Source organism: Dendrobates tinctorius, unplaced genomic scaffold, assembly GCF_039654945.1.
Source record: "Dendrobates tinctorius isolate UK_male_01 unplaced genomic scaffold, ASM3965494v1 ptg000014l, whole genome shotgun sequence".
Lineage (NCBI taxonomy): Eukaryota > Metazoa > Chordata > Amphibia > Anura > Dendrobatidae > Dendrobates > Dendrobates tinctorius.
Window position 1 is genome coordinate 29,695,343 of NW_027361682.1, and position 20,994 is coordinate 29,716,336.

The following is a 20,994-nucleotide window of genomic DNA, read 5'->3' on the forward strand; positions in this document are numbered from 1 at the left end:
TACGGTACCCTTTCTCACCTTTGTGCAATCACGTGTAATCCATACTGGGCGTGAGAACGGCTGGCGAGCTGTTAAGCAAGCTACAGCACCTGTGGTTTGCACACGTAAGTTTTTCATTTTTTCAGGAATGACGGTTAGGCCTAATTCCGGAACTGCGGTTGACCTGCACTTACTGGGAAATCATCGCTCGCGGGTAATAATTGTAATCAGTGATCCCCATCACTAACGTTGTTCAGCGGGTTATCTGCACCTGTAAGCGACAAACGCTGGCCTTTTCAGTGTAGCGCACATGCAGCCACGGACATGTAAGGGCATGACACACCAGTTATTGGCCAATCTCATGTGCCAGAGCCTCACGTGTCCCTCTAGTAAGCCGGATTCGGACCGCGGGGCATGACGGAGTCTTGTTCGTTAACGGAATTAAGCTTGCAATGTGTGCATCTTTTCTGTAGCTGGCATGGTTGAGGTTTCCCAGGTGGAGTCGAATTTAACCGTAGGCTCCACTCCTGGTGGTGCCCTTCTGGACATTCCTTTAAGGTTCAGCTTTGCAACCATACTGCCCACGTAAAACAAACACTTTGCCTTCATGAACGCTGTTTGGAGGGTCATGACTCGTGGGAATAACGCCGCCCAATCAGTTAACCTGCTAGAGAGATCCTTCGTTGCTCCCAAGCATGACATCACACTCCCTAGGAGGAAGGTAATGACACTGTGGCGACCGTACTCCTGGGGGGCGACACAAGTGCACTGATGCCCAGCCACTGCTCAATGAATCTGCTGGTACATTGACCCAGACCACTACATTCCCCTCGCACGCTACACGGCCTGAATCTGACCCTGATGAAACTCAGGTTACCCTTCCCATATACAGTTCCATCTTACACGGTGACAAAGAGGAAGCTGCAGATGAAAGTGCAGGTTCGGCCCACCCGCCATCAGACACACCACCGTACTATCAGTGGCCCTGTGCCAGTGCCGTCGCCAACGAGTGGGCCCCCCCTGCTTGCTCAGGATCACAGAACTTGCAAGGTTGAAATACTGTGCAGTGAGATGGAAGATGGGGACGACAAGGAGTCCAGACTAGTACAGGGATTCCCTAGCGAGGAGACTTATTTGATTGTTTTCAATGTTGGCACAGCAATTTTTGGGGAGCACTATACTCTGGAGAATGATAGATGGGGCCCACCATACACTGGAACATTCCAAAGGTGGACATCAGACACTGGAGCAGCATTTACAGGGCCCATTATACACTACAGCATTAGAAATGGGGACCATTATGTTTGGAGCATTATTTGGGCCCATAACACAGTGGAGCTTCATCCATGGGGACCAACATATACCGTAGCATTATGTGGAGCTCATCATATACTGTTTCAAACATTATATGGGACCAATGATTCTGTATGGAGAAATAGATGGGCCTCGTCATGAGATGTAAAAAGTGAAGTATTTTTCATTGTACTATACCGCTATTTCTCTGCCGTATCGGAGCATGATGAGTTGTGGTATTATGTGTTAAAGGGGCGCTCTTTCGCCCAGGGCACATGAAAACCTGGAGCCAGCCCTACCCCCCCACAACTTTAGCCAAATAACCCCCATTTTTCAGTGCGTAACTTGTATTATGAAGTTAATTAAGGTTGACAAGCTTAAGTAAGAAGAATTGATGCTTTTGGCATTCAAATGGGCACTGTAGGTGTGTTTCCTGTCCTCCTCTCACTGCCGACTTGTATTCCCCATTGACTTACATTGGGTTTCGTGTTTCGGGACGACCCCGACTTTTCCCTATAATCGGCCGATCTTGCTTGACCCGACTTTTGGAAAAGTCTGGTTTCACGAAACGAAACTCGACCCTAAAAAACCAAAAGTCGCTCAACTCTAATAGCAGTATATTGTAAGATCTTCAAATGTCAGTATTGTATTTGTATTATATGGCAGCACTATGTGGGTTTTTTAAGTGATTGCTATTTCAATGAGTAGTATTCGGCAATACAGTATATGATAGTATAATGTAGGCACTGTATATGGCAGTATCGTGTGGACTCTTGAAGTGAGGTTTTTAATGAGTCATATTATTAGGACAATGTATAAGACTATTACTTGGGTGCTGCATATAGCAGTATTGTCTTAGCACTCTATCACAGTATTATGTGTGCCTTTTACATTTTAAATACTTCAATGATGTACAATATTCAAGAAATATTTTGATATTTATGGGCTTTGCATATGGCAGTATTGTCATTGTACTACGTGGCAGTAAAATCTTGGTGTACTGTGTGTGCATGTAGCAGTTTATCACTATATGGCATTATTATGTAGGCTAAATAACTGAGTAATATTTCCATGAAGAACATTAATCAGGCAATTTATATTTGCAAGATATGGGTGTTAGTATATGTATTAGTGTCTTGGTATGATATGGCAGTAATACAAGGGTTCCTAAAAATTAGTATTATTTGCATATTATTTAGGCAAAATATGACATAATTATGTGGACCTTATACAGCTCTGGCAAAAATTAAGAGACCGCCACATCAAAACCCTGTCATGGGCAGCCCATTTTCCAGACCTGAACTCCATTGAAAACCTCTGGAATGAAATCAAGAGGATGATGGATAGTCACAAGCCATCAAACAAAGAACTGTTTAAATTTTTGTACCAGGAGTGGCATAAGGCCACCTAAAAGCAGTGGGAAAGACTGGTGGAAAGCATGCCAAGACGCATGAAAGCTCTGATTAACAATCATGTTTATTCCACAAAATATTGATTTCAGAACTCTTCCTGAGTTAAAACATTAGTATTGTTGTTTCTAAATCTCTCTCCTCCTGTTCCCTTTTTGACCGGTTACAATCTGGCTTCCGACCACATCACTCAACTGAAACTGCCCTAACTAAAGTTACTAACGACCTACTAACCACCAAGAGCAAGCAACACTACTCTGTCGTCCTTCTCCTGGACCTGTCTTCTGCCTTCGACACCATGGACCATTCCCTCCTGCTGCAGATTCTCTCATCTCTTGGCATCACAGACTTGGCCCTATCCTGGATCTCATCATACCTAACAGACTGTACATTTAGTGTCTCCCTCTCACACACCACCTCCTCACCTCGCCCCCTGTCTGTCGGTGTTCCTCAAGGCTCAGTCCTCGGACCCCTACTCTTCTCCATCTACACCTTCAGCCTGGGACAGCTCATAGAATCCCATGGCTTGCGGTACCACCTCTACGCCGATGACACGCAGATCTACCTAGCTAGACCTGACCTCACCTCCTTACTGACCAAAATCCCACAATGTCTATCTGCTATTTCAGCCTTCTTTTCTGCTCGCTTTCTCAAACTGAACATGGACAAAACAGAATTCATCATCTTTCCCCCATCTCACTCTACCCCTCCAACAGACCTATCCATCAATTTCCCCAGTCCCGCACGCTCGGTGCCTTGGGGTGATTCTCGACTCTGCCCTCTCTTTCAAACCCCATATCCAAGCCCTTGCCTCCTCCTGCTGCCTCAAATTCAAAAATATTTCCCAGATCCGCGCATTCCTCAACCATGAAACCACAAAAACACTAGTGCACGCCCTTATCATCTCCCGCCTCGACTACTGCAACCTCCTACTCTCTGGCCTCCCCTCCAGCACTCTGGCACCACTCCAGTCTATCCTACACTCTGCTACCCGACTAATCCACCTGTCTCCCCGCTATTCCCCAGCCTCCCCCCTATGCGAGGCCCTTCACTGGCTTCCTATTGTCCAGAGGCTCCAGTTCAAAACCCTAACCATGACATACAAAGCCATCCACAACCTGTCTCCCCCATACATCTGTGACATGGTCTCCCGGTACCTACCCTCACGCAACCTTCGATCCTCTCGAGATCTCCTTCTCTACTCCCCCCTCATCTCTTCTTCCCACAACTGCATACAAGACTTCTCCCGTGCTTCCCCCATACTCTGGAACTCTCTGCCGCAACACATCAGACTCTCACCAACAATGGAAACCTTCAAGAAGAACCTGAAGACCCACCTGTTCTGACAAGCCTACAGCCTGCAATGATCCTCGGTCTACTGAACCACTGCACAACCAGTTCTACCCTCTCCTAGTGTATCCTCACCCATCCCTGTAGACTGTGAGCCCTCACGGTCAGGGTCCTCTCTCCTTCTGTACTTGTGTGTCCCTTGTCTTGCACATGTTTATTGTACTTGTCTATATTTCCCCTTGTCTCTGTAAAGCGCCATGGAATAAATGGCGCTATATAAATGTATAATAATAATAAAAAATGATTATGAACTTGTTTTATTTGCATTAGTTGAGGTCTGAAAGCACTGGGTTTTTGTTTTTTTTTAATTTTGACCATTTTTCTTTGTCAGAAAAAAAAAAAAATTATTGCTTGTAAATTCAGAGACATGTTGTCAGAAGTTTATAGACTAAAAGAACAATTTGCATTTTACTCAAAAATATACCTATAAAGAGAAAAATCAGACAAACTGAAAATTTGAAAGTGGTCTCTTAATTTTTGCCAGAGCTCTATATGGTACGATTGTTTTGGCACTATATAGTGGCATTATAAGGGATCTATAAGTGCTCATTCATTCTAAGAGACATTGCAAAACATTTTCTGTAGGTGTCGCATATGACAGTATTATATTGACACAATATTTTGGTATTATGTGGGCTCTTTAAGGAAGTATTTTTAATGTTATTCATATATGTCAGTATCTTTTGCCACTATACGTCAGGATTATTTTGGTATAGCTGTTCAAATTTACCTATTGGATGGGGGGAAATTTTCTGTAAAATCTATCCTCAGCTTAGCAAGCATGGATCACATTACTATACTCCCCAAAACCCACTGGTTCTTGACATATTGCCAATTTTGCCAAGTGCTTATTGTTATGGGGGCGTTGATGGGATCAGCCTGAATTTTAACCACATGTTTCATGATCCTACTGACATTCTCAGGCTTTGTGATGTTTCAGGCGGGGACCATACAGAAGCTTTGGATTGCTGCACCTAGTCCCAGGATTACGACGTAACTCTCCCCTGCCTATAGGGTAACCTTTATGTAATAGCTTTTCTCATATACTGCAATTCCAGTCATATATCTTTTTGCAATGAGCAGTCATACATCTCCCTCTAACAATATTTACTGCGCGCAAGAGAGAAACGCATTTCACTCTTTTAGGCTTCTTGTCGCTTAATTATTGTACCACTTCACCAAGGTAATAATGCCGCCCATGATTCCACATACAGTATGTTAACATAATAAAATTGTGCCGTATAGCCCCCATTTACACGTATCTGCAATCTATGGGGAGCATGTAGACCTCCTCCCCTCATAGATTCCATCTCCTGCCTGACAGACTGATGGATTGCACCTCTACCCTGTGCACTAAACCTCTCATTTGTGAATTCCAAATAAAATCATCTCCACAAGGAAAGGGAGAAAAGGGAGGGCGGCACTAATTATTTTCTCATAACCGCACTCCCAACCCTTCTGTCCGCATTTACAAAGCTTTCTGTTACCTCAACATGAAAATAGTTACTTTAGCCTTCAACTTTATGCTGCAATTTCTGAAGGGAAGTCCAGTCAAAATACGGTTTGACCCGGAACAAATTCCAAGAAATTGTTTTATGATTTTTTTTATTACTATTATATGTGGGGAACAACATATTAAAAGTTTTCCAAAAATTGATCACCACAAAGGTCCTAACTATGACGTCATAAGGCGATGACAGCCATCGCACTAAAAATAACGAATATTTCCCTATTTCAAAGCTGTAGCTTTAGGTTACAGAAGAGTTTGCATTTTGTATACTATATATTTTCATATAACAATTTTTATACAAAGTTTTATACTAACTACATGGACAGGCGAGGTCATGATGTCATCAATGACGTCATGACATATATGTACATTTCTAGAAATTATAGAATTAATACACAGTGCATTTTAAGACCTACTTCATCACTGAATAAGCGTGTCAGGTCAATAGTCACTATTTTCATCATCAGACACTGCTTCCTCACTCATATTGTCACAATGCCCTTCTTGACATGGTCCGTATACCCGTGAACAGGTAAGTCTGTGTCTTTTGCAAGTGTACCGAAGTGTACTACAACCACGAGAACAATTGCAGTGAATTATTTTCAGAAGTGTTTCTGGCACGGGTAAAGTATCTATCATCTCTGGAACTAGACTGTTGTTCTGCAATTCCCATCCCCATTCAGTAGTGTCCATGGCCTCACCATTGTCCATCCAAAGCATCACTTTGAAGTAACTCCGAAGGGCATGATACTTCGTTGCAGAGGAGGTCGGTGGCAGTCGTTCAGGTGTAACAAAAATTTTGGCTGAACCAACTTTTTTGCAGAGAGTAGAATACCTCATTGCAGACAGATTGTCTCCAGGTTTGCCCCTGAACAATGCCACCATCGCTTTACACCCAGCGTCTTCAATCTCAGCTTTGTTTTTGTTAGGTGTGGAAAAGATTTTAGCACAGCTATTTAAGACCGAGTGTCCCTTCAAATCCTTGTGTAGACCGAGTTTTTTTCCAGATTCCAAAAACCGCGGAAGTGGTATCGCAACCCGTGAATGCATGAAGGAACAGAAGACTGCTGCAGACATGGTTTCCCAGGAACTTCTTCATAACCTTAATGTTGTATACTGTTGCAGGACTCCCTTTATCCGAGTAAAAATAAAGCTTGTTGTCATCGCTGGTTGACGCGTGATGAAGTAACAACACCAAAAGATCTGTATCTTCGCCAATGAGACTAGTACTTTTGTTGGATGACATTGACACTGCTGCCTTAGCAATCTCCACATCTGCATCCCCCTCTGATTGTATTACTTGGCACCTCATGTTTGATTTCTGACACTTTCCAGCAGAGTGGCTGATCGAATGTAACAACTGCAGCAGATCGGTGTTTATCAGCAAGGTTGCACAGATACTCAAGAGTAGAGAAGATGCATGACTTGTCTCCAGAACACATGTCAATGATGGGCAGGAAGATTACCGAAGACGACCCCGGATGATCACAGTCTTTGTGTAGCATGTGCATCATTCAATTCCAGCTCAGTGCAGGCTGTTTGAAGCGTAAAGACATCTCCCACAATACATCAACACGATGGTCAATGGCGTCGAGAAATGGCAAGGGCTTGAATTTTATGTTTCGACAAATGTGTTTTGCGAAACGGTATTCCCTTACATCAACTCTGCTTTGTTCAACTATCTCCAAGTCCACAGTCTTCCATATGAGAACAGTGCGACTGACCTTCCTTCCTGGAGTCACAGTAGCTACCATCCCCATGCTGTGGAAAGTCCCCTTCCCATCTAACGTGATGATATTATGATCGACGTTGTCCGCAGCGAACAGCAGTGCCGTATCCAGTCTGTCTATGTTACCACCGAGTACATCCTGGCCAACAGAAGCAGCCGCATTTTCCTCGAATCGCTGAACTTCCGAATATGATGAACAATATCCCATTGCTGAGAGACTGTCTACAAGAAATCGAGACCTGAAATGATGATGGAGCTGGTCTGCTAACCCAAGCTGCAATGGAGCTACTACAGCCCTGGGACATACAGCCTGAACAACTGATTGTCCAATGCTTGCGACCTTCCTGTGAATGTCCTTTCCAACGAAGAGGGTTTCAAGCAAGCAAAGCAAACTCAGGGGGAGATAATCTAAGGCAGACTGACATTCAAGCGAAGAAGTCTTCGGATATTCATCGGTTGAAGATGGGATCTTAGACTTGATATCGCTCTTGATTAGTTTGGCCGCAGTCTCTATGATGGCTCTCTTCTGGGCTTCTTCATCCGTTACCTGACTATGGAAATAGTCCCTCAGGAATATTCTGGTCTTTTCACGGAACGTTACAATGTTAGGCAACCCTTCTCACCCTGCTATGAATAGCGAATCGCCATACCTCTCCTCCAGCCTATACCTCAGCCATTTATTACTATAGGCAGCACTGTCTCCTTCTACAAGATACTCTGTCATTTTCTTTGCAAGATCTGGGACAGTCAGTTGCTCTTCATCGTTGTCCTCGAGAAATGTACACATACTCAAGAACGCTTGCTCATGGTCCATGTTCATCGGCCTCCCTACCTTCCGCGGTTTCTTTGTAGTAGATCCACCACTATGACGCATAGGAATTCCGTAATTTGTCCGAAAGTTAATGTCACATGAACGATGATACCGACAGTCTGCAGCATGTAAGTCCTTCCCAAAGTACATGATTCTCCCTTGAATGGTGATTGCCCAGTCATCATTACGCTGTTTGCAATGGGACAAGATGGACCTTACAAATCCATCCGTTTTAACAAAGCTATAGTCATTGAAATCACTACTAGATCTTGTCTTCACCACTTCATGTCCACAGAACAAACACTGCGTCGTGCTATCATAGGATCCAGTAGACACCCGTGTACCTCTCTTGGCAGGTGAATGATGAACGGAAGTAGCTTTCTTATGCAAGTCTATTTGCTTCTTGTTTATGTAGTTCATATGACATCTCTTGTGCACCATTGCTCCAGCAGCTACCACAGTGCTAACGCCCCTCTCAATACTGGCTTTATTGACCCCTTCAGCTCCTTTCGCACCAATCACCACTCTTTCTCCGTCATCTTCTACTTCATGGCTGCATAAGGGGCAAGTTTCTTGACTTTCCATCATTCTCAGCTCTGTAAAAGAAGATAAATAAATCATTAAATAATAAATATAATAATAGTAGTAATTGTAAAAGAAATATGATAGACACTGAAAGGCGAGTCGCATTTAACATTTTACAGCTTTGGCCTCCATATTCTTTGACGTCACATTTGGACCCTTTGTGGTAACCCTATCTTGGTAAACTTTTAGTATGTTTTTCCCTACATGCAATACTACCAAAAAAAAACAATAAAACGCTTTCTTGGAATTTGTTCAGGGTAAAGGATTTTTTTTTCGTATTTTGACTGGACTAGGGGGAATCTTAGGCTCCATCTTTTATCCTGGGCCCCAATGCAAAAACAGAGTTCCCCAACTATCTCGTAGGATTTATAGTATTGATCTTCGGATGCACTCCTCAAGATTGAAATTTAAAAAACAAGAAGGAAAAGTAGTGGAATGATGGAAATCACAGGTTGGAGACATGTTCCTGACCCACAAATGATGAAGAGATAAAAACAAAATTTTCTAAACATATTGATTTAATTAGTATGGAGCATGAGTGCCATGGGCAGAAATCCCCACACTGAGGCTGCGTTCACACGTGGCGTTTTTTTCGCGTTTCCGCGGCTGTTTTAACCGCGCGATTTTGCATCCCATCCCAAAATAAGCATCCCATGCATTCCTATGGGATTCCGCAATGCTGTGCTAATGCTGCGGTTTTTACCGCGGCGGAATCGCTTCGCGGTAAAAACCGCAGCATGCTCATTAATTTGCGGAATCGCGGCGATCCCGCACCCATAGGAATGCATTGCTCCGCTTACTTCCCACATGTGGCTGTGCCCACCATGCGGAAAGTAAGCAGAACAATGGCGGATGGTACCCACGGTCCGGAGGAGAGGAGACTGTCCTCCGGGCTTTGGGTACCATATCCCTGTAAAAAATAGAATTTAAAAATAAAAAATATTGTTATTCTCACCCTCCGACGTCCCGCGCAGTCTTTCCGCTTCTCTTCACGCTCCGGTCCCAGTAGTCCTTTGCGAAAATGCCCGCGATGGCGTCCGTTCTCGCGGGATCGCGAAGTCTCGCGGTCATTCGTGCGACGTCATCCGAATTACCGCGAGACATCGCGATCCTGCGAGAACGGACGTCATCGCGGGCATTTTCGCAAAGGATTACTGGGAACGGATGCGCGGGACATCGGAGGGTGAGAATAACACCATTTTTTATTTTTTTTTACATTTTATCTTTTACTACTGATGCTGCATAGGCAGCCTCAGTAGTAAAAAGTTGGTCACACTTGTCAAACACTATGTTTGACGAGTGTGACCAATCTGTCAATCAGTTCTCCCAGCAATGCTACAGATCGCTTGGAAAACGCTAGCATTTTGCAAGCTAAATACGCTTGCAAAATGCTAGTTTTTCCGCGGGAATTTAAAATGCGGTTTTCCCGCGGACTGGAATTCCGGAATTCTCACGGTAATTTCCGCGAGAGTTCCGGTACGTGTGCACTTAGCCTGACAGAATTGGCTGCTGACATTGAGGTTATTGATAGTGCCTGAGGAAGGTTCTGCCATGCTGAATGTATTTGGGTATGAAAATCATCAAGATCCATTGCTGTGTGTAAGGGGACTGTTGGGACGTAAAGGGGTGGGGAGCCGAAGAAGTGTTTCAATGCTCTACGACACTTGTGACCAAATGTCACCATCTGCTGAGCGAACTGTGTAAAGCGAAATCAGAAGATGAAGGATCATTTCTGGAGGGATGAGTTTGAAGGAAGCACCGGGTTAGGCGGTAGCTGTGGCGCAGTTATCAAATATAAAAAGCTGGCGTAATAAGGCAGAAAATCAGTTGGTGTTAACTAGAGAAACAAGGAGGAAGTGTGAGCAGTGGGACGCAGAGGCCGAGCAACCGAAGTGAGGTTGGAGACCGGGAAAGGCGGGACACCATTGGTCAGGCTCTGAAGTCAAGACCATGCTGGTCCAAACTGGGGACCCAGACTCCTTTGGTCAAGACTTGATGTTAAGGCTTCGTCCGTCACAACCGATAGCCGAACACCACTGGACAAGCACCGTGGACCATTGTACGGGACTGGACATCTGCTGTGGTTAATAGAAGACACTATGGAACCGGGTCGTTATTTCTAACGTGGCGGCATGGTACAGGGTGTGTGACTTTGCTGCAGAAGTGGCCAGGCCATTGCGAGGAACAAACGTAGGATATTAAGTGACTCACTACTAAGGACTTGTGGCCCAGCGGGAAATACTGATGACCTTGATAGTAATATTATCGGAGGTGCTGGGTCTATCGTGAGTGGCACCCTTAAAAAATTAAAGTGGCGCTCCCACTGAAGGATAGAACTGGGAATAGGATATTGAAGATATTGTTGTTGGCTCCGTTACTGTTAATATTATATGATTCGCTGCCCTGTATCTGAGTAACCAACTGCCTCATAATTAACACTTTCATTTCTGGGTTAGAAGAATAAGTAAATTTAGTTGGTTACCCCCCCATCATTATCTGTACATTGCATCTCAGTAAGCTGTTCACAGGGACATCATTTGTGGAAGAAAGGACTGTGGGGACATCATACTGTGTGGGGGTGACTGTGCATGCATTATCCTGTGTGGAGGGAATCACACTGTTTGTGGGGAGGCACTCTAGGGGCTTCATACAATGTGGGGGGAGGCATTGTGGAGGCATCATGTTGTATGGAGGGGACTTCAGGGACATCATACTGATACTGTGGCCATCATATTGTATTGTTGGGATTTTGGGTGCATCATACTCTATGGGGGAATCATGCTGTGTGCGGAAAGCTGTGGGAGCATCATACTGTGTGTGGAGACCAAACTATGATGGTTATGGTGCTGGCATTATACTTTGTGGAGCTGACTATATGTGCATTGTACTGTATGGGGGGCATCATACTGTGAAGGGTCTTAATACTGTGTTGGGATGTAGGGGGAGGAAGGGTTGATGAAGACGCTGTGGGAACAGGGGGTTGTTATGATGTTGTTTGTAGCTTGATGCACTGATGTTGATGTGTGAATATTTATATGTGTGATAAAAAAGGGTTTTAATATATTCCTATTGCCCATGTGTTTGATTCTCCTATATGCTTTGCCTAAGGTTGTCGCTGGGAATGCGTGAGGTCTGTCCACTAGGAGAACCACACTAGTACAGGAATATATTTTGCTACACTAGGGATTAGTTAGTTAACAGAGTTAGGATTAGCCCTCAGTTTGGAAGGGGTTAGACCAGGTTTTATAGAAACGTTTTTTCTGGGTTAGGCAGTTTTGTGAGAGTCTAGGACAATTACAAGTTCAAGATCAATGTGGAGTCTAGTTAGTGAAGGAGAGTGGAGTGAAGAGTAAAGCTGGACAAGTCAGATAGTCCTCAATATAGTATAATGCACTCCCCCATAGGCCTCCATATAGTATAATGTATTTGCCATAAGCCTCCATATAATATAATGCACTCCTCATAGTCAGACTCTATATAGTATTATGCTTTCTCCATAGGCATACTCTATATTGCATAATGCACTCCCCATAGGAATATTTTATATAGTATTATGCACCCCCAGAGGCAGACTCTATATAGTATAATGTACCCCCATAGGCAGACTCTGTAGTGTAATGCACTCCTCATAGACAGACTCTATATAGTATCATGCTTTCTCCATAGGCAGACTCTACATAGTATAATGCACTCCCCATAGGCAGACTTTATATAGTATAAAGCACCCCCCTAGGCAGATGCTATATAGTATAATGCACTTCCCATAGGCAGACTGTATATAGTATAATGCATCCACATAGGCAGACTCTATAGTATAATGCACTCCTCATAGCCATTCTATATATTATAATGTACCCTCATATGCAGACTCTATATAGTATAATGCACTCCCCATAGGCCCCTATATAGTATAATGTACTTGCTATAAGCCTTAATATAGCATAAAGACACTATATAGTATAATGCTTTCTCCATATTTAGACTCTATATAGTATAATGCACTTCTCATAGGCAAATTTTATATAATATATTGCACCCCCCATATGGAGACTCTATATAGTATAATGCACTCCCCATAGGCACACTCTATATGGTATAATGCACTGCCTATAGGCAAACTCTATATAATACTGTATAATGTACCCCCATAGGCCGACTCTAAGGTATAATGCACTCCCCATAGGCATACTGTATATTATATAATGCACACCCATAGGTAGACTCTATATGGTATTATGCATCCCCATAGGCAGACTCTATAGTATAATGTACCTCCCATAGGCAGAGTCTATCTAGTACAATGTACTCTCCATAGGCGGACTCTATATAGTATAATGCACCCTGTTGTGAGTTCATTCTCTGGTTCAGCAGTTGTGAGTTCTCCATCCAGACTCCCTCTGGTGGTAACAGGAGGTAGTGAGGCTGATTTGATCGGTGGAGATCTGCCACCTGAGAATGAGGATGACAATTGGACCTCAGGAGGCTCAGATTGGATTTAAGACAGCCGGCGCCCTATTCAGTTGCTGGTGATTCCTTCTGGCTTGTCAGCTCTTAGTTTTCAGCTCTGTTCCAGTCATCTAAAGCTAAGCTTTTCTGCTAATGTTCACACTTGATTTTGTGTGGTCAGCCAGCCCCGGCTTGGGGCTGTGCTGAATTTCCACTCTTATTTATCAGTATTTTGCCAATTTGCTTTTTGTCCCTTACTAGTTTGGTCTCTTTTTGTTCTGTCTCAGAATATTTCAGAGTGCTGATATAGTGGGAGAAGTCTAGTGACTTCAGGGTTAATTTTGCTATCAGAAGTGTTGGACATTATTTTTGTAGGGTTTTTTGCAGGTTGCAGACAGCGTCTTTCTTTTCCTTTCCTCTCTAGTTAGTTTGGGCCCCATCATTTGCTCAGCCTATTTTCCTGCCTGTGTTTGTGCCTTCATCTTGTTTCACCGTCAATACATGTGTGGGGGCTATCTATTCCTTTGGGGTCTGCTCTGGGGCAGTTAGTTTTCCCCTTTTCATGTTTCAGGCTTATTTAGTCCTCCGGCTGTGAAGAAGCGTCTAGAAACATCGTAGGTACGCTCCATGGCTGCTGCTAGTTGTGTGGTAGGATCAGGGATCTGCAATCTGCATAGTTACCAACCTCTCTGATTTTCTGTGACTTAGCTTGTTTTGCCTTTTTCTCCTCGGTGACCCATTCATAACAGCACCCCCACAGGCAGACTCTATATAATATAATGCACCCCAATATACAGGCTCTATATTGCATAATGCACTACCCATAGGCAGGCTCTATATAGTATAATGCACCCCCCACAGACAGCCTCTATATAGTATAATCCACTCCCAAAGGCAGACCCTATAGAGTATTATGCACCCCCTATTTGGAGACTCTATATAGTATAAAGCACCCCCATAGGAATACTCTATATAGTATAGTATGCACTCTCCATAGGTAGACTCCATAGTATAATGTACTCCTCATACGCAGACTCTATAGTATAATGCACCCCCCATAGGGAGACTCTATATTTTATAATGCACTCCCCATAGGCAGACTGTGTATAATGCACTCCCCATAGGCAGACTGTATCTAATATAATGAACCCCCCACAGGCAGACTCTATAGTATAATGCACTCCCCACAGTATAATACTCACCTCTCCTCCTATTTCTTCCACTGTAAGAGCCCGCACATCTCTGGACAGTGGGCGCTGAGTAGTGACGTCATCGAGATCCTCTGTCAGTCTCAGCTTCAGGGATGTCAGACGCTGAGAGGGGAATGATGGGAGAGGGAGTGTAACGCTCCTACTCTCATCAATGCAGTTAACTGTATCGGGATCCAGCTGATACAGTTGAACTTGCAATGGTGGGCAGCGGGCCATTGCTGGCACCGGGCCATCCTCCTGCTCAGTGGCCCCAAAGCAGCCAGGTGGCAGAGCAGGGAGATCGAGTCTCCCTGCTCTGCCTTTGAGCATAACTGTATGGGTGCGCTGCGCATGCCAATATAGCTAGAGTAGCATAGCTCCGGGAGGGCCCCCGTTCTGTCTTCATACATGTTGACACGGTGTGCACTCTTACATACAGCATAAACCACCTTCTAGCTTCTGTTTTCTGTAGTCTATCTTGTTTATTGGTGAAGAGTATAGGACATGTGGTAAAACTATAAAGAATACAAACGACATGGGTAAGTATTGGGCAAATGATCACACAGCTAACACAATTACAGGAAGTATACAGTGTGATGCAAACTTTACATAGAAATACACAGGTGTCTAATTACATCTGCTGTGCACTGACTGCCATACAGTTAATAACATCTCTGAACAAACTGCATTGCAAGAAAGATATTAATCTTACCAAATATGCTTTACCCGGATAACAAACTCAAGTAGGGGAGTTACAGTAGGACAGATAAACACGTGAGTCCTTATGAAATACACAGAAGAAAATGGCATCTTCCTCATCCCAGAATACATTGCTTTAACCCACAATGCAACACTCTGTTAAAGACACAAGCTGTAAAGCTATTTAAGACTAAAGCAGCACATAATACAAACATATTTGCCTTATTCAGAGGGCAGAACACTCCCCGCTTGTTATCAACTGATGCCACTTCATTTTCCAGGTTTGGAGCAGTAAAGGCGTGCTTGCAGTGGTGCCATCTTTAGAAGACTTCTGACTGGTGGTTGATGTTGACTTGTAAGACTGAGCCACATGAATTAAATAAGCAATGGCACGAACAAGCGAGTTCCAGGTTGAAAACCTGCTGAAATGGTGGGATTTCAGGTGATTGTCTGAAGTCACCGTACTTACTGTAGAGTGGATACCTGAGGGCAGATGGGCAGATTTCTTCATCTGCATCTGGATCTACCAGTTCAAAGGTGTCTGATTCGTCACTGTAAGGCATTGAATGGTATAAGAATGCAGGGCCCATAAACCAGGTCGCGTCCTTAAGGTGTCTAGATTCAGCAGAACTAGTTGAGTGGTCTGCAGGATTGTGGTGTGTGGACACATAGTGCCACTGATCTCCTGATCCTTAGCACTTGATTGCTGTCGTAAACATAAAAGCATCGAGTTTCATTGCAAATGAACCCAAGCACTACCTTGCTGTCTGAGTAGAACTCAATGTCCTTGATTTCCAGGTCAATTTCTTTTGAGATAAGTTTAGCTAACTCTACTGCTAGCAGAGCCGCACAGAGTTCCAGTCTGGGTATTGTGTGCTACTGGACTGGAGCTAGTTTTACCTGGCTCATAACAAGCCTTACATGGCATTGTTCCTTGATGTCAGTAGTTTTCAGATATACTACTGCTGCAATTGCTTTAGTTGAGGCATTGCAGAAGATACAGAGCCTTTGCATCTTGACTCCTGTTGATGGCACGGAAGCATATGGTCATGCCACGTAAAGATCTGACAAGGCTTCTAAAGATTTCTTCCATCTTACCCACAGATCTCTCTTTTCCATGGGAAGCAGATCATCCCATTCAGACATCTCTTGGGTGAAGTCTCTCAACATCATTTTACCTTGGAGAGTTACGGGGTTACAAATGCTAGAGGATCGTACAGGCTGTTTATCACGGACAGGACGCCTATATATGTGAAAGGTTTTTCTTCTTCGTTGGTCCGAAAGGTAAATGCATCTCTCTTCAAATCCCAGAGCAAACCAAGGCTCCGCTGCATGGGAAGGGAGTCTGTGTCTAAATCCAAGTCTTTTAGATCAGTTGAGTAATCTTGAGAGGGAAAAGCTGCCATCATTTTTTGGCTGTTGGAAGCAATTTTGTGCAACCTCAAATTGGACAAAGCGAGCATTTCTTGTGTCCTCTTTAGGTGACTGACTTGCGATTCATCTGTGAGTGTGGATTTCAAGCAGTCGTCCACGTAGAAATCCTTCTCCACAAACGATCTAACATCCGACCCGTACTTTGCTTCGCCCTCTCTGGCTGAATGTCTAAGACCATAGATGGCGACAGCAGGGGAAGTGCCGTTCCTGAAGATGTGTACTTTCATCTGATACTCCATGATGTCTTTGTAGGGGTCATTATCACGGTACCAGAAAAACCTCAAATAGTTTCTATGTTCTTTTTTGACAAGGAAGCAATGAAACATCTGTTGTATGTCAGCCATGAATGCCACTGCATCTTTGCGGAAGCAAAGAAGTACTCCTAGAAGTCTGTTGTTGAGGTCTTGGCAGGACAAAAAGACATCGTTTAGCGAGACACCTTCATATCTCGCGCTTGATTCAAATACTACTCTTCTCTGACCAGGTTTTTTAGGATGATACATGCCAAAAATGGGTAGATACCAACATTCCTCGGAATCTTAAGAGTACAGATGCAATTTCTGCATGGTCATTCTGAAGTATTTTCTCCATAAAGGCAAAGAAGTGCTCTCTCATTTCCGGTGCCTTCTGACATTTACGCTTAACAGAGACAAATTGACCGCAGACAGGTTCTCTGTTGTTGGGTAAGCGTTGCCTATGGGCTTTAAACGGTAGAGGGGCCATCCAACTCTTTGACTCATCTCTTACCATCTCTCGATCCATGATGTCCAAAAACAGTCTGTCTTCTATGGACATTGCTACCTTGTTGTCTTCTCTTGTTCTGTGGAAAACTGTGCACTCTATGTGATCTTGGTTGCCGTTACATGTGTGGTCTTCACAGGAAGGATCAGCTAACGGACAAGGTAGAGGAGCATTGTGTGGCAACTCGTTTACCAGGAAGCTACTCTTACATGGCTGGAAGAGAGACAGACGTCCATTTTCAAGAGTATTGGTAAGCATGCTGTCAACTAAGGCCGGCTTGTGTGCTCCTCCTAGGCAGACGTCTCCTATGATGACCCATTCAAGGTCGTGCCTCTGTGCGTACGAAGCGTTCCTGGAGCCGTTTATACATTCTCTAGCCTTGTGGACTTGTAGTATATCTCTTCCCCGAAGTAGAGCTATTGGGGTTCCTGAATCCATCTCAGGTATCAGGTGGGCTATACACTTTAGATGGGGGTGATGTGTCACCACCTCCTGTGAAGGTATTTCTGACCTGTTGTCAGGAATCTGGTTGCATTCCAGGATGGTCGGTAGCGATAGGCAGGTTTGGCCATCTATGGATTCCACCTTGTATCCGGTTGCTTTTCTCCCCGCCGTCTCAAAGGTACCTGAACACATCCTCAGGGTGTAGGGAGAACCAGGGCCTACAATGCTGAAGTTGTCAAAGAAGATGGATCTGGTTAGGGACCTGTTATTTTGGTCGTCCAGGATTGTGTATATCTTGAGGGCTTTGTCCTTGCAGCCTGCAGGATAGACTCGGACAAGGCAGATTTTTGAACAGGACCTTCATCCTGTGAGTCCCTTGCAGAACTTCATACATTTAGAGCTGACCTCACGGGTGTCTTCGTCGGTGTCTTTCTGCTTCTCATCGTGCTCCCCTGCTTGTGACAACACTCGTGGAGTTGATCCAGGGTGTATGGCTGTATTGTGATCCGTGCTGCTGCATTATGCACATTTCACGCTAGCTTCACAGTTCCTGGTGAAGTGAGAGGTTGTGGTGGCACAACATTTGAAGCAGATGTTGTTCTTCTAGAGGAAACCTTTTACGATCCTCTGAAGACTTCTCCCTGAAGGCTCTGCATTTTAGTAGAGGATGTGGTTTCTTGTGTAGAGGACAATGTTTACTGACATCCTGAGGCTTGCTCTCATCCGGAGGAGGTTTATTCACGTTGTGAGGAGGGCCTGTGGAAACAATGTTAGTTTTGTGGACTGCCACGGGAGTCCTACTAGGTTTGACACCGGGGGCAGTGGAACACGACAGAGTAAAGTCAAAACTAGGGTCATTTCTAATCCTAGATTGCTTGGTGACAAAATCAACAAATACAGTGAAAGAATGGAATGATACAATATGATTTTGTTTATACTCTGAACCACATGTAATCCACTTTTCTTGTAGGTTGTAAGGAAGTTTCTGTACTATCGGATTGACACCGTTAGCAGTGTCTAAGAATGCCAATCCGGGCAAGTCTCCTTCCTCCTGGGCAACCTGTAACTCAATCAATAAATCACTCAGTTCTCTAAGGTTTTGATAACCTTTAGGCCCTATCTTAGGAAAATCATCAATTTTTTTATATAAAGCATTCTCTATGACTTCTACTGTCCCATAGCATTCATCAAGTCTTTCCAACACTTTACATAGACCTGTGCGGGGATGCTTTACATTAATGTCTCTCAGTCTTTTGGCATGTTGGACCGACTCACTTCCGAGCCACTTTACTAGGAGATCTAACTCCTCACTACAAGAAAGGTCCAGACCACGAATGACGTTCTGGAACGAGGCACGCCATGACCTATAGTTCTCTGGTTTGTCAGTGAACTTTACAAGTCCTTTTGTAACCAGTTCTCGGTGGGCAAAGAACTTTGCAAAGTCCATGGTGGCTCCGTCAGTGCTGGTACGAGCCGGTGTGTTATAGTCATGTCTAGTGTGTGGTGTATCACCATACCTGTAAGACGCTTCTGACTTCGGATAGTCTATGCAGTACCTTCTCGGTGAAGAAGGTGGCCCTTTAAGGCGGGATGGGAGCTGTACCTTCTCAGTGGAACGGTAGCTGTGGTCGGCATCTCTGTGCTGGACATCTCCTCGCCTATGGTAGTGAAGCTCGAGGTTGGATCGCTGGTAATCGGCATGGGCTGAGCGATATGATGCGTCAGGGCTATCATCCACGCCGGAATGTTGACGGACGTACCTTGCGACACGCTGCGCTGGATCTTACTGCTCTTAATCTGGTCCGAGAATGTTGCTGCGTCTCTTAGAATCAGGATGCTTCATAGCTTCTAAATACTCTGCCTTAGCTATTGCAGCTGCTGTTTCTTTATCTGCCACACGTCTTTCTAGCTCTGCCTACTGGAGTGCAGTTTCGGCTTCTCTCTCTGCTTGCAAACATGCAGTTTCGGCTTGCAGGCGTGCAGTTTCCGCCTCTCACTCTGCCTGTAAATGTGCAGTTTCCGCTTGCAGGTGTGCAGTTTCTGCCTCTTTCTCTGCCTGCAAACGTGCGGTTTCAGCTTGCAGACTTACAGTTTCCGTGTCTTGATCTGCTTGTCTCAGCATTAGATGCATCTCTCGCTCGGCGAAGGAGGATCTTGCTTTGGATGCTTTGGCCTCTGCATGAGCGACAGCAGCGAGCTCTGCTATTGATGACCTGCCAGAACTTGCTCGTGACCTCGTTTTGAGTGAGGATGTGCTGTTTTGAGACATTGTGAGTTTAGCTGCATACTGCTGCGTATACTGGCGGGAAACTGTCTATGTGCGGCGGGCTTCCAAGTGGTGGGCGTGATGAAGCGCTTGATGGCGGGCTGCACTCTCGGTACTTGTGACTGTATGGTGGCCGCTGCAGTATCTGCAGGCAGTGTGGTGTGGGTACAAATGGCTCCTTAAGTCGTATTCACTATCGCAGGCGTTTAGCATCTGTTTTACTGTTCTGCCTTCATACACGTTTGTTATGAATGAGTCACCGTAGGAGGCAAAAACAGAAATGCTAGCTAAGTCCAGAAAACCAGAGAAGTTGGCAGCTATCGGATTGCAGACCCCTGAACCTATCAACAACAACTAGCAGTAGCCGTGGTGGGTTCCTACGATGCCCTAGACCCCTCGATCACAGCCGGAAAACTGCCTAGCCTAAAGACAGAAAGGGAAATCTAAACTGCCCCAGAGCAGACCCCAAAGCAATAGGCAGCCCCCAACATATAATGACGGTGAAGCAAGAAGAAAAAACACTAACACAGATAGAAAGATAGACTGAGCAAATGATGGGGCCCAAGCTAACTAGATAGGACAGGATAGGAAAGCTGCTGTCTGCAATCCACGAAAAACCCTATGAAAATAAGAACCAACAGACTGACAGGAAAAAAGGCCCTGAAGACGCTAGGCTTCAAAAAGACTATGTCAGTACTCAGGTATTTTCTGAAGACAGAGCAACCGACAAAAAAGAAATTCAGCTCACCCCAGCAGGGAATGGCAGAATCCAGAAAAGCAAGGCAAACTAAAACCAAAACACAAATACAAAAAGGCAAAGCAGAAAACTTAGCTTTTGAGGAGCAGGAATCAGACTGGTCTCCTAGAATTCCACAGAGAAATCACCAGCGAGGAGGAAGGGCGTTGGCTGCCTTATATCCAGTCAGAGATCCCCGTCGCCCAGTCATCCTCTCCCAGCTCAGGTGCTTGGTAATCAGCCTCACTACCTTCCTTCACCAGAAGAGGGAGTTCATCAGACCTCAATGGTGAAGGGGAAAATGAACTCATAACACACGTTGATACGGTGTGCACTCTAGCATACAGCATAAACCACCTTCTATCTTCCAAA

The 20,994-nt window shown here is 44.6% G+C and overlaps 1 protein-coding gene across 1 annotated transcript in view; it reads right to left on the reverse strand.

Moving 5' to 3' along the window:
• Window positions 1–6,329: 6,329 nt before the first annotated feature.
• Window positions 6,330–20,994, reverse strand: part of LOC141073034 (uncharacterized) — a 29,619-nt gene continuing 14,954 nt past the window's right edge. The window contains exon 3 of the mRNA XM_073560347.1: window positions 6,330–8,677. Coding sequence (XP_073416448.1) covers window positions 8,672–8,677 — 6 coding nt within the window. The 3' untranslated portion in view covers window positions 6,330–8,671. The remainder of the gene's footprint in view (window positions 8,678–20,994) is intronic.